This window comes from Watersipora subatra, chromosome 4 (assembly GCF_963576615.1).
Source record: "Watersipora subatra chromosome 4, tzWatSuba1.1, whole genome shotgun sequence".
Lineage (NCBI taxonomy): Eukaryota > Metazoa > Bryozoa > Gymnolaemata > Cheilostomatida > Watersiporidae > Watersipora > Watersipora subatra.
The window spans coordinates 48,294,021-48,313,457 of NC_088711.1; the positions used below are offsets into that span (position 1 = coordinate 48,294,021).

General features: G+C 35.1%; 1 protein-coding gene across 1 annotated transcript in view; it reads right to left on the bottom strand.

Annotated features, from left to right (window-relative positions):
- LOC137395226 (cadherin-23-like) overlaps positions 1–12,389 on the bottom strand; it is a 34,522-nt gene extending 22,133 nt beyond the window's left edge. Inside the window, exons 1-6 of the mRNA XM_068082073.1 lie at positions 12,170–12,389; positions 11,709–11,749; positions 8,124–8,222; positions 3,745–3,813; positions 1,408–1,604; positions 175–351 (exon numbers count right to left, since the gene is read on the bottom strand). Of these exons, the coding sequence (XP_067938174.1) occupies positions 175–351; positions 1,408–1,604; positions 3,745–3,813; positions 8,124–8,172 (492 nt within the window). The 5' untranslated portion in view covers positions 8,173–8,222; positions 11,709–11,749; positions 12,170–12,389. The remainder of the gene's footprint in view (positions 1–174; positions 352–1,407; positions 1,605–3,744; positions 3,814–8,123; positions 8,223–11,708; positions 11,750–12,169) is intronic.
- Positions 12,390–19,437: the final 7,048 nt, after the last annotated feature.

A 19,437-nucleotide genomic window follows, 5' to 3' on the forward strand; every position in this document is an offset into this window, starting at 1 on the left:
TTGCTTGGAAGGTTATTGAAACAGTAAGGCTCATCTATGTGTTATTTGAAGTAAAAAATTTGATCCATCACTGGCTCTATGCTGCTATGATGGAGAAGAGCCAGTAATATGTTCATCACAACATTTTTTACCGTTCTTTTAGCTCCTATTTCTACTGCTCTACATTACACTTACATCATCAAGGATTATCTCAGTGGCAGCATTGTAACCGCTGTCTTCATCTTCCGTTGTTATGTTTATAACGAAGGTTCCCATTGGTTGATTTTCTCGAACAGATGCGCTCAGTTGTGTGTTCTTTATGATGGGCACAAAATCATTTACATCTTCCACTCTGATTCTTACATCAACACTCTGAAAGGTAAATTAGTTGAAGCGTGAAACAGTTCTTGCACCTTCGGTTATAAACCGAATTGTCACTAGAAGATATTACAGTGGTTAGTAACAGAGTGAGTGTTTAATAGACTTACTCAAGTTATTTTGAGTTCTAATAACCGGAATGACACAAAACTGCGAACAAACAAAAGAGTAACTTTTATTTCTTTAACTTGTAGTCTTTGACAGAGAATATTATGTTTTATCCGATACTCTACAAAGCTGCTTGATAATAAACTTGCAAAATGTTTTAGTAGATTATATCAAAAAGTTTTGGTATTTTTCTATCATTTGCGATTGTTCTTGATGTTTACAATGGTCTGACTGCCAAGAAGTTTCAAGATTAAAATCAGCCAAACTTGATTACAGTTAAAGCACTCAAAAAAACCCGTGCCAAAATAAAGTCACTTGCTGCTCAGCTGCGTGTCGCTCTTGCTATTGATGTCAGCTATTGCATTGAAGTTGTAGTGTTATGTGTGTCTATTCTGACAGTCTCTTTGCAACTATAGATGTCATAATCGCGCTTTCTTGAACCTGAGGGTTTAACCTGAAGTTTTAATTTTAGTATTTTAGTCTTGAAACATCGTGACAGTTAGATCACCTCAAACATTAAGAACAATTGCAAATGATAACAAAATATCGATACTTTCTGATAAAATCTACTGAAATTGTGTGTAGGTTCAAATTCAAGCCCCAGTTGGACAAGAATCACATTTCATATTCACTGCTCTACTAAAAAACCTGCCCATAGAAGTTAGCAAGTACTTTCACTGATCATTTATTTTATATCTCGATCAGCTGCCACCAGCTGCCACACACTCCGTTGTCATTCATTGATCTTCCTTATTAAAATAATATAACTGTGTGCATACATAAAACTCAATAATATGAATTCCTAACATTAAGTGCAAAATTATTGAGTAAACAAGTTTACACACTTGAGTCTGCTCTATGCTTTTACAGGGCCAACTTGATGTTATAACCATCTCTACTTCTGCCTAAAGACTTTTATGAAGAATACGCAAACATATTGACCTCTTGCACAGTTCCATCGCTGATTGTGACCTGCAGATCATATCTAGACATAGTTTCTCGGTCTATGGTGTCCTTCAATGTGACTGAGTAATTGCTTGGACTGTTGATGACGAGATTGAATTGCTTGTTGTAGTTTATAATAACTGTCAGTGGGTCATCGTCAACATCTGACACGGAGAACTGGAATACCTCTGCTCCTGTTACGGAAAACATAAAAAATGTGATTATGACTGACTGCACACATTGATGCGTCTGATATAGAACTGTTAGATATTTTACTGTTCTTTTGCAAGAAAAAAAAACACCAAGTCAATAATAAAAATGATGTCTGAATGCTCTGTAGATACAGAGCTTTGTACATCAGTTACTTGATTAGCTTCAAAATTTTCCTCTGCTGCTGATGACTTACTAACCATATAATCTTAATTTGCTTTTGTTTAGACAAACATATTTTTCTGATAAAACACCTAGTGTTTATGTTCAGCTCGATTGTTTGTATTGAGTATCGCATATTCACCGGGTTTTTACTCTTCAAATGAATTCAGAGTTGACCTCTGCTGATGAATGAACCATTTCAACTATTGAGAGTTGCGTTTAACCATTTTTTCGACACTAGCGATTCACTTCTCAAAACAAAACTTGTTAATGTTAACAAGTTAGCAAAACTTGTTAATGTAGGCTCAATTTAACGTCATAGTCACTTTTTAATTTACACTTCACACGTTCGTTGCACTGCCTCAGTCAGGATACCTAAGCAGATTTTTTTATTTTTGATGATATTAATATCCCTCTATATTACAAAACGGAAACATAATTTACTACTTGCTACACACTCATTACTTCAAAGATCACATGAACGACAATCACTTTTAGTAAAAACCTTTTTCCATGCTAGAAGAGTTAAGCCTAGGAAGAGGTCGGCACCAGTTCAGTGGTAATCTATACAATCGGCAGGTTCAATCATTTATTAAATAATCTAATCAAATAAATGAAAAAGTAATTACCTCATCATTGATGTATGAGCAACATATTGTTGGTAATATTAGTTAGAATATAGTGGTAGTGGTAAAATGCACTGTGATAAAATGCGCTGAATTTTTAATCTCTACTGGGGAGAGTCTAAGTAGGTATTATTTATTCCAATTCATTTGCAGTGAGCATTTTTATGACGTAAAATAGTAGTCTCCCCGCGAATGCCTTCACACAATTTTTATGAAACTGAATGACGTCGAATACGTTTGGATTTTACCATTTCTATGATTCGAAGCAAAAGAAACTCCAAATTTATTTGAAGCGTAGAAACCAAGTGATTAAAAGCAAATCTAATCTTTTCTGTATTGAAAGCCTGTCTGTCCATCTGTCCGAAGCTGCAGCTAGAGTTTGAAAAAAAAGACTCACTCAATCATGCTGGATTCAAACTCATGTCATTTCACATGTTTGACTGACACTTTAACAACTGCAACAATCAGGCACTCAGTGGCATTCAATAATAATTATATGCATAGCTATTACACCTGACCGCCATGGAGCACTAAACTTTCAGGATACTAGTAGAAATAAGAAAGTACGCCAATCTTCAATGTTAAGAACCTAAGATGGCAGATATCAGCAAAATTGATCATTTACAAAATACTTTTATAAGAAAGTATGCTAACCTTCAACGTTAAGAAACTAAGATGGCAAATGCCGGCAAAATTGATCATTTACAAAATACCGGTTATAACTTTAAGTTTTTATCTCTGACCTGTAGTTGTTTTCCCTCAAAAATTAAAACAGTCACGACTTTTTATTTATTGTCATGTACAAATATATAACATAAAAAACTAATAAAATTTGCAGAACATACCTAAAAGTCTTGCTTCAGAAGTACGTATTTAAGTAATATAGTAGCATTATTTTAAAGTGCTGATAGACTTCTATTAATATCTCACATAGTTTTATGATGAGATCGTTCAGATTGCAATCAGCAAGTAGAACTTGTAAGCTTTATAAAAGGTCAAAGATGATGTCAAAGATGATGTCAAAAAAGCAACATATTGTGAATGTCTTTATGATACATTAGAAACTACCTTATCCTTAGGGTTTAGTTTGGCAAGATTAGCAAGATTATTATAGACTCACTGAAGTTCTACTACGAGAAACATACTTTGAGTCGAACTGAGCGTATTTCAGCTCACATTTAAGTTATTTAAAAAAAATCTTGATTCAACGAAACTTAACTGCTCATTTTTGTTATTGGCATGATAATAGAAAAAATACATGATTTTTATCCTCCTGTACTGAGGCACCATGATGGCGTTCAAAGCAAGAGTCAATAATAGCAGCAGTCTACCTTACCTATCGGTGCTGCCTCCGAGATGGTGGTGCTCGATGGTCCGTAGTACTCAGGCCAGTTGTTAGCTTCAACTGTAAACACATTGTACCAACTCTTTGAATTTGCAGACATAAGGTCAAGTTTAATAAAAAAATAGTTCTGTTCATCAGTTATTTTAAACATAACTGTGAAAAATAAACAAACATTTTAGAAAGATATTAAGAAAGATAAGTTCATCAGATAGAAAAATATAGACTTCACTTACACCGGTCAATGTCGTTTGAAATAAAGTAGATCATGAGACAAAAACCAAAAAAAAAGTAAAAAAGCTTATGTGCTTTAAAAAACCTCTATTTGCATAACGATGTTCTATAACGTTAATTGGATATATATAATCAGGAATGTGTTGTAACTATTAATAACTTAATTGCTTGTAATCAATTGCTTTATCTACAAAAAGCTAAAAACTTTATGTTTGCCACTTTTGTCACACCTCTAGGTTAGTCACTATATTTATGTTTGTTGAAGGAAGTAGGCAGAAAAGACTAGGCTAAAGCTTTGTTACTTAAATCCTACATACTTGCCTTGCCAAATAGAGTTCTCTGATCCTATTTCACTGAATACTGAAGTAAAATGGCAGAACATTTGCAATTTGAGAATCATAGCTACCATGATATGATAATCAGTAATTTATGTTTATAATAGCCTATTAAAGACAAACAACTGAATTTTTATAAAGTTGTGCTAGGCTGAATGTGTTCACATAATTTGAAATTTAAGAATATGATTGGTTAATTCCTACTTAAAAGTATAGGAAATTAGCGCTGTAATGTGGTCAAATTTGTTTAGGATTAACTAGGCTATTAATACCATTTTAACTAAACATGAGTGAGTATCTCTCACTTAACTTCCTCTATGTACAGCAGAAGAAGGTTGGTGTGAAACTCGCTAAGCCTCTAGCTCACTGATTAATCAAGTTATATAAGAAATTTTAGTCAGCTGCGCAGCAACTATAGCAAACAATTTATTGAATAGTTTCCCATAATGCAAAGAAAAAAAATCAGTTTTTAGATTATTCGGCCAAACTTGGACTAAAAAATTACGACCGTAAAATGGAACAGCTATAGTTATAGTTTGTTTAGTAAAATACACAAATTAGAAAATGGTAACCCGCTTCGAAGGACAAAATGAAAATAAATAACACTTGCTAGACAGAAGAAAGACATTGCATTGGTACAATATCAGCTTTGGCTACAAAGCTGACTATATCATGGTTGAGAATTGGTAGCAAGCATGCTGCCTAATCATTTTATTTCAACTAAACCTATACGATATACAATTTTAAATTTGAAAATTTGAAGAAAAAAAATTGAGATTAAGTAATTTCATTAACTAAAAGGTTATTACAAGTAATACAATATTTAACTAAAAGGTTATCAAATAGTCAAATAGATTTTCAAGGTTAGCATTCAAATACTGGTTCATCCACCAAATTTTCAATACAGTTTTCCAAAAGAGTTATCTTTGCAGGTTTTCCCATAAAGTCTCGATCCTATTTCAAGTTCATGATAATATTATAATTTGTAGCTATTCAAACTGTCACTGATCTTATAGCTGTTACACAACTCAGTCTAGTCAGAACTTAAGTATATTTCTAATTGAGAGTATCCCACGCATTTTCTGAGTATTTCTGAACATGTCATAGAACCATCTGTTGCAAGCACTCGCTAGCCGTACACTTATCTCTATCGGATTAATAACCTGAGTACCCAGAACAATAAGGTATCATCAACTAATAGCCTTGGCAAGCCGTAAAGCACGCTAGAAAATTAATGTTTTAATATTGAGATCGAAGCTTGGAGTGATTATTAAGTCAGATATGAGTTGGCAAGTAAGAGACCAAGCAGACGAACTGAAGTAATAGGCCATAGAAGTACCGCAGAGAGCTTGCAGTGCTCTTTGCTATGTCGGCCAGTTTAGGGATGAAATAAAGTGGTATGAAAGATAAAAGTTTTGGAATAAGGTTCTAACCATGGCAGCGATAGAAGTACCTACAGGCTGATGCATGACCTTTTAGATGATAGCTCTTATTTTTATTGTTTAAAAAACAATAATTTACAGGTTCCATTTACTTCTTTGCTAATATCAATATTAAGTCAAGCAATTTTAGTTAACTAAAAGCTGCATAATGTACATGTACATGTATGTATGGTAGATTGGTTATGCTTGACGTGTTAGGGAGCTATAACACTGCGTGTTCTGTAGTTCGTTATTCATGTCGAACATTTAAATGTAAAGTTTTGGTTAACTTTCATTTATGTATTTACACAATGTACATAAATACATATGTACACTGTATATATTATATATGTTAGATTGTGGATTTAGAGCTTGTAAATCTGCTATCAAATGTCATCAAGTTTATAGATTTACAGCTTTAAATAGGCAACTTTTTTAAATTTGTTTCAAATTTTATAAACATCCTTGTTTGCAAAAATAAATGCATCTATCAAATATATAAATTTTAATTCGAGTTAAGAAGAATTCAGCAATGAAATCATTAAAGATTTTTGTGTATAAACATTTAAAAAAAAACCAATCTATGCGCACATATGTATATCAAAAATATGCATCAAAAATAAACAATACACAGATGCACACACTTATGCATGCACATTATTTCAAGTTGGAGAAATCACATATCAACCTTCAGATTTCAAAGTCACTTTTTCATTTTTGTACAAACATCTTATTTGAGGAAATCAGAGGAGACTATTATTTGAGGAAATCAGAGGAGACTAATCTGTATTTTGTAATTGATAGGAGTTAGTTCAGACCAGATGATCTCTGCATCACTATTTGGGTTGTTTCAATAGATCATGGCCTCAAATATAGGAAATGCCTATTCCTTTATAAAGCAGAAAAACTCAACAAAAAAAACTTCATGGTAACCTTGATCAATATCTACTGGTATTGAACAGGTTTTAATCAATATTTCAACGGCAGCAGCGCATAGTAAGTGCTGACATGCTGGTCTTGATTACCATTTTTTACGCTTTTAATTATTTATGAGCTACAACTGAAATCCATTCTTACGGCCTTAAATTTTAACAGAATTGCTTCCATCTTTTTTATCTAAAGGTATGAATGTCGTTGCGAATTCAAGAATACTTTTCAGGAAGGCATTGTTCAGGGGAACCTAAACGAGTTTTGCTCCTCCAACTTGTTCTACTTCTAGCAGAAGAAGATTAGAGTACAACTCGCTAGGCATCTAGTGCACTGATTGGTTAATTTTTAGAAAAACTTAGTTAATTGGTTACAATTACAATAAAACTTACACTAAAAGTTTATCAACGTGCTGAAAAATAAACATTTTTTATAAGTTTTAAGCCAATTGTAACTACAAAAATATTTTATTAAAATTTAACAGCGTATCGAAAAAATGAAGTTATACAATGATAAACTATTACATTTCACTCTACTTCAATTCCTGGCAGTTATAAAATGTAGTAACAATTTATTGTATCTATAATATTAGTTTGTAATATTTTATTACGCAGCTTTGTGATTGTTCATTTAATTTCGTGTTCTGGAAATTTTTTACTGCCTTTTCGAGAAGTATGGCACTCCAAACAACAAGCAAAAGAACTTTTGGTACATTTTTTTCATGAGGCACACATGTTTAAATAGTTTAATGATTACATTATTAGTAACAGAAAGGTATACAGTAAGTCAATCTATTTCACTGACAACTTTCCTTAAATGTGTTTCAATGAGCATGTTCTTACCTTGTCAGGAGTACTCGCTCATTTGAAATTCAATTAATGTAATTCGTTCAATTCAAAATCATAGCTAAAGCTTGGTAAGTTTATGTATACATTTGTAATAAAGCCTGCACTTGGTTGTCAACAGTAAAGCCTAGTTTACATTAGACAACTTGTAACCCAAAACTTACCCTGTCATAGTCTGCATTGGTAAGGCGGGATAGATTTTAAAAAACTGCAGGTTTGCGTTTGAATATTGTGTTTTTTTATGCCAATTTTTACATATGTTCAGCCAGTTTCCTGTGTATTTGGCTTGTAAACAGTGACTTTATCATACAACTAGTAAAATTTAGGCAAAAGCTATAGTTATTTATTACTGTTACCAATGTGTACATGAAACGTAACAGGATAAAATAAGGCATGCTCCAATCATTAGCAGCGTAATGTTTACACCTTAGCGGATGCTATAGTGTTTGTAAGCATGAACAGTGTCTAGCCATTACTGAACATGCGTTGGAGACACACAAGAGAGTCGAAAAGCAAACAAACATGACTCCTTTTATTGTCTTAATCACTTGAACGCTCATTCATCAGCCAGTCGCCCATTTAGTCGCTCTTAAAGAAAAGACTCAGCTCACCGCTAGATAGTAGCAAAAGATACACCAGCCACCAGTCCTTCATTTTCATTTTCTCTTCTTCAATTGTCAAGTGTGAAGGGTACGGTGAATAGAGCGAACCTGTAGGCAAACAATGGCCGACAATACAACGTACGTTGATATATCTAACGCAAACAAACAATTATCGAATGATGATTATCATAACGCTTGAAGAAGCGACATCGTCCCTAGAACTCTGACCACATGACAATATTTTCTCAAAGATAGATCGTTACAAACAAAATATTTTAATTTAGGCACATTTCTATGAAGCGCCAATGCAAATAGAGATACATTTGAATGCGAGTCAACTCTATTCTCTGAACTAACATTGTTTTTGCACTAGTATCTTGCGCTTGAATCTTTGTCATTAATAATGCAGCGGATATTGTACTTGCTAATACAGTGAGCGCAGCAGTTTATTTCCATTTGGAATTATTGGAGTCACGTAGAGTGGCATTTGGATGAAATGTCAACACCAGCTGGGGGATAGCGAGAAAAGAGATCATAGGCAATTGAAATGAGCCACGTGTGAGAAGGCAAAAATAGAAAAGCTGTTCTGTTTCATAGCAGCTAGAATATCATCAGAAATAGCAACATATTTTTGGCAGACATACAACAGAAACCAAGGTTATATTTGCATGTCTACCAACAATTAGGTTACCAACGATAACATGAACTTGTCAGCTGGTTGTTAAGTGCAATAAAAATATTAATATGAAGGAAAGGAATTACCTGCATATTAACTGATGAACAATTACAATTAAATTTAGAAAGAAAATGAACAATACTAATATTAACTACGAAGTCTTGGTAAACAAATGAAAGCATAAAGAGTAACTAGAAAAAATCTGTTCAAAATTAGGTCTTGAACCTTCAATCCCTATACTACAACAGCCTAATTCACCAAACTTCAACAAGGTTGATCAAAACACTTTGGAACAGTCTATACTAACATAAAGTTTTGATTAAAATTAGTAGGACTACCTCTTTTTAACCACAATCTTGACTTCTTGTGTATTTCTAACCATTATTTCACACTATTCCCACTATTTCCCAAAAACTGTGTGTTCAGAGAGGTTTTGCTAGCAAGCTTTGCAACCAAATATATGTTTGAAAATATTGAAGCTGCTTCAAATATCTTCCAAAAAACAGCTGTAATAATAGTACAGTACTCTCATTGTATGTGTGTGCCAGCGTGTTCAACTATTTGTAGTTAGTATGTCAGAATAGAACAGCATTTGACACACGATTGGATTAGAATAAGAGAAACGTAAGGTTGCCCTCACTTTCTAAGATATTGATTTGAAACGAGTCAGATGCTGAATTGAAATCAATGAACAGTCAGTTTTCATTTGCTTGAGTACTTGGCAGTGTGAATGCCATGAGATACCATTGCTTCGCAGGTTTATACCTGCATATTACCTGCGATGAACGGCTTCATAATCTTTATCTGCGTTATTGTTAGAATTGTTTTTACGTGGTTGACCAAACTGCTGAAGCTAAAGCTCATGATATTAGAAGATAAATTACTAACACAACGGCACCAGATCTTGGTTTACTTTTGCCAGCTTTATACTTTTTAAATCAAGAATTCATGAAAGACATCGTGTCTATGTATTTATGATGATGAGAGGGGCATGTTGGTTACCAAAACAAATAGAAGGGTTCACAGATAACAACTATCCCATTTCTACTATGTCAGGCGTAAAATCTCGCTATTATATTTCAACTGGTTGCAAGAATCGCTCAACAAACCCAAAATTATCAAATTAACGAAATCATGTAATAGACAAGACAGCGACAGCGTGCAAAATTGCTTGCTGAAGTGTTTCAATTGAGAAATCTTTCCCAAGGTTTGAGGCACAAATATGTGAAAGATCATATATTTAATGTTCATCCAAGTTTTATGAAGAGTTTTAAGAAAAATCACAAAATGGAAAAGATGAACTGTTAGCTGTAAGGTCAATGTTTTAAAGATAAATATACTTTATTCGGTTAAACTAGACGGCGAAGCTCGCCGGCTGAATGAGTTTGCTAATTGCTGAACTATCTGGCACAGTGAGTTAATGGTTAGTGCTGAAAGGCAATATTAGTATACCCACCTGTTCAATGTTGTCAGATTTTGTCATTGCCAAATTATAATCTTAACTTTTACTAAGCATTATATGTTCAATTTTCAAGATGAAAAATAGTAGAAATCTGCTAGTCAGTTCCTACCGCAGTCCTAAAAGCTGAGCAGCTTCTGTTAACGCTGCTAAAAAGAAAGATAACATTTTCTTTTAAAAAGCTTACGAGTCTAACAGTTGTCGTATCTAGTGTCATAGATAGAAGGTGAGCACTGTCACTGAGTTTGGCCACGCAACCACCATATTTAGATATCTATCTCCGTGTTTGAACACTGATTTGACCAAACTGAGGGAACCCACTTTCGTTAGGCCTTCATCTATCAACAACCTCTTAGTGAGTTTGACATCTTAAAGACTTTTGAGGAAACTTGTTTGCGAAATTCAGTACTATAAATCATAGCTTCGCACTCAACCAAACTATGAATCTTTTATCAACAAGTGTTCCTGTGCCTTAAGTCACTCGAAGGAAACGAGCAGCACACCGGTTCGGTTTATGCACATAAATCTCTCATCTGACCACATCCTGTTCTTATGAGTATTCACTCATCGTTCTCGTGATTTCCTGATGACACCATTAAGTTTTTCGATCGTTTCCAAAGTTGTTACTAGAGAGTTATGATGTACCGACAAGAGTTACAAACTTATAGATAGAATCTTTTGATAGTTCACTCGCGAAAATGATGATACAATCATAACACAGTTTCACACGATAGATCAGTCAGGTTAGCAAGCATTAATACAGTTAATGGAGCATGTAACCTGGTCTCGATCTCTTTAAAAATGGGTTTCTGAATGAATTGAGTAACTATGTCTATCACCAACTATGAGTGTTTAGCTATGCCTCAAGCCATAGACATACAAGCCAATGCTGAACTGGGTGAGTTTAGCGGCAAGCCAAGCAATTGACATAGATATGGAATCGAATGTCGATTTGAGTAAGATGCAACTTAAGCCATAGACATAGATATAAAATCAAATCCTGATCTGTGAAATTTAAGTTGTTAATCATGCCATAGACATAAATACCGAATCAGATGCTGAGACATGAAAGCTTAGCTGAGATTCCAGCCATAGACGTAGATAACATATATTTTTTCAAACAATGTTTCATATAATGGAAAAGGGACGTTCACTGCGCTTGTAGGCCTGGGTAAACACGGGCACAAGCAGAGCAGTATGGCTGCAGTAGCAAACACACTACCCTTCTTGTACAGTGAGCTCAGCTTACACAAATGTGTGAAGGCAGCTGTGGATGAGATATGATTCATAATGGCCCTCATTGTGATAAGCCTTTGAGTATTGCACTAATGCTTACTAGACTTGCTTTTGTTTCTGCCTAAAGTTTGTAATAATAAAAATAAATTGGCCGCTATAGTTGAAGAGTTATAGATAATATAAAGTGTAATGGTGTCATGTTGAGCAATCGTGAAAGACTTACCTAAGGTTCCATAATATATCCAAGGGTTATAATGAATCTATCTGCAATACAACAGGACTGTTATTAGACATGAGGGCAGAGGTCAAGGTTGCTATAAAATAGCAAAAAATAGAGAAAAGCTGTAGTGAGGCACTTTTGAAAGTAAAGTGAGCAATAGAAATGCGTAAATTTTAGACGTAACCTTGAGAACTTTGGAGTTCAATACCTGCCTGGGTCAAATACTTTTTGAAGGTGATGTGAGTGATAGAAAGAAGTAAATTTAAGATGTAACCTCAAAAAGTCGGGAGTTCAGTACCTACCTGGGTCAATTTTTTTTTTCAATTTTAAAAACACAGAATGTATGTGTAAGCAATGCTATTTGAAAATAACTTCATGCTTTGGTGGCCAAACAAAAAAAAGTAATCGCCTTAAGTTTTTTCGAATTTTAGCTGATACCTAATATGAGTATTTAATAAACATACCTGTGCCAGCACTAGTATATCTGTGTTGTATTATCTTCTTCGTACTTTTTAAATGAATATTTATCAAATAGCAAAAACTGATCCGCACAAGAGAATATATCCCACGAAGATAAACGACTGAAGGTAGAGAATTTTCACAAATTCCTTAGATTTGACAACAGAGATCAGTATCAGTTTGCAATAAGTGCAGCAAAGAGATATAAGAAGAAGGCGGTGTGACACACCAGTTGTACGGTCTCACACTGATATGCAAACTGTGAAGCCCGTCACGTCGCAACGATACAATACGAGTCGGTGAGGCATGAGGCGTGCAAAACCAGCCTTGTATGGCCTCTCTTTATCTTCCCTTATTCTGAATCAATAAAGGGCACACGACTAATTGTCACAGGTAAGACTGGCTTGACCAATCAGAGAGACCATTGTATGCAGACGCGCGCGAGCTCGGTACACAAGCCTTTAGATAGATACATGGCAGCTGCAGGCCGATCAAATTGAAATGCTTATCACTCTACAAATATATCAAGGAGAGACCGTAAAAAGGCATTTAGTCGCCCTGCTCGGTGCTTAGATAAAATTACGTCGTGTGCCACTTGAGGTACAATCAACCTGGCTCATTGAACAACAGCAGCGGCTAAACAGGATATTGCTTGCAGATTGAAACTTTTCATAAAAGCTGCCATTTCCGTTGTTGATAGGAATACTCAAGCATTAAGCTGGTTTGTGTGGGAAAACTGTAGAGTTCTTTAGCCTTTGGCCATTGGAGATGTAAACTAGAGCTCGGAGCGTTATCTCATAGGAAGCAATCGCTCGCTATGGTCTAAACAGATCATTAAAACTGCGGCAAATATGTATTTCATGCTTAATTATGCCGCATATCAAATAGAAACTGGTAGATAAAACTGGTAGATCTATTCAACTTCCAACCCATTAAATTTTTTGTCATACTAAAATGAACTAAATTGTATATAGAAAAACCAACAGCCAAATCGTGCCCAATATTATAAAAATGTGCGCGGTGAATAGTTGTTTTTTTAAACAGAAATTAGAAATAGAATTTTGTGTTTTCAAAATTCTTTATCTTTTAGAAACCCATTTTTCCAGATTATCTTGCCATTTGTTGAATATTCAAGGAAACATTCATACAGTTAGTCATCTTAAGATTTGTAATGACTGCCCGCTGACATGCCCACTGACATGCCCACTGACATGCCCACTGACATGCCCCCTGACATGCCTAGTCAAAGAACATGATAGGCTTTCAGTTTTTAATGTTTTATTAGCTCATTCTAGAGACAAGTGCTTAAGTTTAACAACAAGAAAAGTTTTCAAGTTTTCAATAGACTTGCCTATAGCTAACTTATGTGTAGTTCTTATAAAGTTTCCAAGTTGTTGGTCAGCTTTAGAATATGGCTGCCGTTGCAACAGGCTTTAAGGAAATCAACTGTTAAAACATATTTATAATTTAATACACATATATTTTATGTTTCTGGTGTTTTCACCAAAAAGGTTTTTCTACCACAAAAACTATATCAAATATATTAAAACTTTGTGCTGATCCACTTAAACCATTTTGCATAAAAAGATTGCTGTGCCCGTTCAACTCTCTGTTACCATATCCTAACAACTGAAGACAGCTAATTTTAACAATTTGCCTAAAGCATTTGGCCTGGTCCTTGCAAACTTAAAAACATTGACAAATTGTAGTTGGTTGTTACAACAAACTCTCAAGAACTGTATCTACCGCTTGAGGTGAGAGTCAGGGTTTTGTAACATTTTACACTGCAACTTGGTGTCAGTAGGAAGCGCTTGCTTCTCAATTAGCTATATTACTTTTACATGAATATATATAGCTGCATAGCCTTGCTAGAGAGAAGCCGATGCAGTAAAACTCTGGAAGAAAACGCAATAATAAAGTGTCACCAGCAGGCCCAGCATACAAAGCTAAGGGGCTCCTTAAGACTGACATTGTATTATAGAAGGAATGAAGAGTCACTTTGCACCTGCCCCATTTGTTAATGCCATTCCCTGAGGTATCAACAGTCAATCAGCGAGATGAACAAACACAGAAAGGAACCACAGAGACAATAGGCAGTGCACACGGCACGTGGACAACCAATACTTTGTGTATCAAAAACATCTTAACTCTGATGATACAAGATGAGGCTACTGACTGTATTTCATTGGAAAACAAAGTTCCATTCTTTTAAAAGGATTAGCGCTTTTTTCATTAATTAAGTCATGCAAGACAAGCACCTGTCACTACTTGGCGGCTCTTAAAAGCCTTCCGTGTCATTAAAAACTGTGGGAAAGTCAGCAAAGACTTCGACTTACCTATTTTATCTTAGAAAGAAATGAACTAACTAACCAGCTGTAAGCTACGAATGCATTCGTGACAAATAAATTATCGACAACCTTAATCGCTGCAGAAGATCTAAACAAAACCAAAATATTCCCATTAAAATTCCGTAATAAATTATATCGGATAGGTGATTTCAAATTGTGTCTCTAGCCACTGACAATTAGGTATAGATTAATGTGGTGCTTGTTACAGATCTCACGAGTTGAAATGACAAATTGTTCATTACTTTTATAAAGAACAGTACTGTATGAGGAACTTTTGATACTTCTAAATTGATCTATCCAACATATGTCAGCCAGCGTTGACCTTGTCTTGGCATTGATACTTCTCAGCAGTCTTACCCGTTCATACTTACAAATACATGAGTTAGGTTTACCTCTCTGTGAAAAGAGGAAGAAAAGACTAGTCCTCTTGACTATCAATGAACTATACAAAACTATGCTATCAATAAATGCATATTTCTAAACTAAAACAGATGTTTCGGCTATGAAATGCAAAATCTTTCAAGGAGATGGATACAGATGAGCAGTAAATGCAACGATTCTTGCAGATGTCATATTCAAATTACTCGAAAAGAAAACTGCATCAAGTAGGATTTATAAAATGAAAACTTAATTCTCATTCTTAATGATCAGACCACAAGCTGTGCTTGCAAACTTTTAACTGTCAATCATGTATCAGCTTATTCGACATTCACTAAGAGTCTTTCTAGCCTACTGGCTTCATTCCAAATGAAGAAAAATATGCGAGAGACCACCAAGGGAGAAGTCATTAGTATTCCAGGTTGCTAGTATTTAGTTGTGTAGGATGTGTTTGCAACATTGTATGAGTACACATATGCGTAGCGGGTCAAAGACAGTTGCTCATAAATATGCAGATGGTGGAACATGCCATCCGAGCAGCTAGTGCGCACTCGGACATATGTTTTACCAACCTCGACAGTGAGAGAGTCAGTGGCATGAAAAGATGTTTGCTCAAGATCGCAGACCGCCTATGCTGAAAGTTTCTCTTTATATCACTTCAATATTTGCTATAATAAATCCAGCCTATCAATAATTCAAGAAGTCACAAAATCAATATTTGGTCATCAAGCTGGTCTCTAACCATACTGTGACTTGATAAGTTGACACCCGACTCTAAACCTATGTCTCTATTGACTACCGGTAGACCTCTAAATATCTTGTTTTAAGACAGCTAAAAGTTGGCTGTCAAGTGTCGGAGTGTCGAAGATTAAGTGCTTTTTAATGTGTTCTTTTAAACTTTTGTTTGCATGTCAGACACATCTAACAGTTAGACTGAATGTGTTTATATGTATTTATTTTGCAGAAAACTTTAAACACACGTTAAGTGAACATTTATACAGTTATATAAAACTTGGTTTATGTATAACGTGAATCAATTTTTAAAAAGAAATAACTTGGAAGCCAATCAAAGACCTAAACAAAAAACTTATTTTCTGCTATTCTTTTAAATTTTGACATGTAGCTGGAAGCACATTCAACAAACCAACAAGCCTTTATCTAAGTCATGTTTCTTTGGTGGCTGACTTCATTGGGTCTCGACAGCGACACGCTTTTACACCTGTCACAACTAATCTGTTAGGTAAAGGCATGGCATTGTTCTTGGTAACAATGGCTCCAGCATCTTCTCTTAGCCTGGCTACCTCAACAAAGAACCAAATCATCTTTATATTACAAATCAATAACCTGTCTTTCACTTCTTTGCATGGGAACTCATTATGTATTCACATTGTCTTGCGTTATCACTAATACACTCAATGTCGCGGGCTAGAAGTAAAATGTCAAAGAGCTGACAGCAATACCCAAGCTCCAAGCATATTGGTAACAGATGTATTAGGAGAGGAAACGGCGAAAAATATGTTTGCAGTTTGAATGCTTATTAAAGTTCAGTGAATCCTATTAAAATTGCCTTTTGCAATATTTATTTATTATGTTATGTTCTCAATTCCTCCGCAATATTATTAGATTACCAACTTTTAAAGAGCGTTTGTTCAGCTCTCTCAATCACTCTCGTTTTCTGTCTTGTCATTTTTGTTTTGGTCGTTACGGAAAACACCATTTTGGTAATGATTATTAATGCAAATAAAAGTCATACATACACATGCTAAACACACAACTCTGACATGTCATCCGTTATCATTGAGATAAAAATGTTAGACTAGCTCTGTTTAGCTCACACGTTAAAAAGTAAACACAGCTTTGCATCACGTTACCTTATCACACATTTGTATAAACTTTATGTATTATTATTCATGTTATCTATAGCTTTTAATTACTCAAAGTTGATTAAAAACAATACAATAAACATAGAATGGTCCTTAAGTTTTTGCTTTTGACTAGCTGTTGCAGCAATGGCAGAGTAATGTGACTATCGGTAAAGTAACCGGTGCTATAAAGTTATTAATAATTTAAGAGTCTAATGTCGGGGCCGCGACCCGCGTAACCTGTGCTTGTTGTCAGCCGGGCTGTATGAGCACACTCATTACTTATTCCCAAGCTTGCAAGCCTCATTGATTTAACTTAACCTAGAGAATAAACTTACAGCGCTTTACATTTCAACCATTTTGCTCCAAGCAAGATGCAAGACTGATAAACGGAGGGCAATTGGAAAAGTCAAACGTATTACTAGTCCTGAGGGAGATGAGTCAATCGTGGGAAATGCCTGAGCTTGTTCAAAGTCTGAGACTTAACAGTCAGCCGTAACGCTGACCGGAGTCAGGCCGAACTAATGCATGAGTTGTCACAATTGAACTAATAACCAGGTCAGACAGACCAACTCAGCTCCGCTCATCAACACCAAACAACAACAACAAAACATGAAATCTGCAGCTGTGTCAGGCGTGATGGGCAATCCCTTGAACATGGAGTATGTCTGCTTGTCTTTCTGCAAGCATATGCTGTGTGTGTTTTTTTGTTGAATACGCTATGTCTCTGTGATCTTCCCTGAGCATGTTTGAGTTTGATGGGTTTGGAACCTAGTTGGCGGGAGACATGTCCAGTTGCGGAGAGTGATTAGGGTTGGATGTCATTCTTGTCACCACTCGAGAGCTTTTCTGAGAATTGAACTCCTACCGGTTGGTCGCAAGTCAGGTGTTTTAGACTAATAGACTATGACTGCTTATCGAGCCCAAGGCTAGCAACTTACACAGCAACTGTTTCTGTGATGCTGCCCTTAAAAAGCTATTGTTGTACTGCGTGTTTAGTATCGTCAAAGTCAAAAAAGCTAAAGATGCTTAAAAAGCCAGAAGTTGCCTACAATAGCATTTATTCTCTAATCTGCTGCAATATATGTACATATTCATCCTGGCTTGTACATACATCTTTGACTAATAAAATTTTTTAGCACAATTCTAGATGTCCATTTGTGTGTTCACGCAATAGTGTTATATAAAAATGAACCAATTGTCTGTCTTGAAAAAAGAACACCATTTTATTGGCTGATTAAATTCAGGTCTTTAAACAAGTTACTATATAGATATGTTATAGAAATCAGAGTGTGCAATTATGAAAACATAAATTTTAAGACAAAAGATGTCTCAAAGACCTATAAACCCGACTGCTATAATTTTCAATTTTAAACAATTTATTGTAATTTGCATCTGCTTATAAAATCGTGCACAGTTTTTTGCTAAACAGGTTTTATGAAATGTACTTAACTGCTGCATATATTTAATCCATGGCAGAAGCACGAATAACACTTGAGAAACCAAAGTTTTTACTACCACTGGGGACAGTAGAAATTGCTCTACCAGTTAAAATTAAACTCAAAAGATTTGAGTCTCACTCTTAGGCACCTATACATGTGCAATGATGGTATGTATAAAGCCTTGCAATTCATTTCTTTAACTTACAAGTTAGTGTGTAAGAACTTTTTGGAATCATAATCCAAGCTAGCAAAAGCTTTATATTTTTGCTATAATTCTTATCAAGAGCTTAAAGACAGAAGCACTCTGGAACTATCTCAAAAATGCTAGTTATATGCTGCAGTCTTACCTCTCTTGTTATTATTATTATGGCTAATACTGTTATTATAGTTAGAGTTTGCTAGAAAAGCTCTGCAGCATTTTACTGTCTACTTCTTTCTTTTTACTAAGGTAAGTATAGTGTACTGCTACAGTGGTGTATGTCAGAGTATAGTGTACTGCTACAGTGGCGTATGTCAGAGTATAGTGTACTGCTACAGTGGCGTATGTCAGAGTATAATGTACTGCTACAGTGGCATATGTCAAAGTATAATGTACTGCTACAGTGGCGTATGTCAGAGTATAGTGTGTTGCTACAGTGGCATATGTCAGAGTATAGTGTACTGCTACAGTGGCATATGTCAGAGTATAGTGTACTGCTACAGTGGCGTATGTCAGAGTATAGTGTACTGCTACAGTGGCGTATGTCAGAGTATAGTGTACTGCTACAGTGGCGTATGTCAGAGTATAGTGTACTGCTACAGTGGCGTATGTCAGAGTATAGTGTACTGCTACAGTGGCGTATGTCAGGAAATATTTGCCGAGCTATTTGCACCCAGAGGCCTTTGACTACGGATGGTTGATTATATCAAGTCCTAATTTCCATGAATCCATCCCTTGGGACCTGCTTTTAGTGGTGGACACATTTGCCTCATTATATTTCACATATGCCTCTTATTATATTTTACGCCTAAACACCATGACTACCATTTGCTGAAAAGTTTTACATTTGTGTTATACTTTATACTGTTATACATGTATGTGTTATACTTTATACTGTTATACAGGTATGTATTATACTTTATACTGTTATACGTATATATGTTATACTGGTGTCACACAGTCTATTGGAAAGTTAGCTTCAGTAGTACGGGTCATTAAGTGTGAGAATAAATTTTCTCCTGGAGGAGTGATGATCTGGCACAC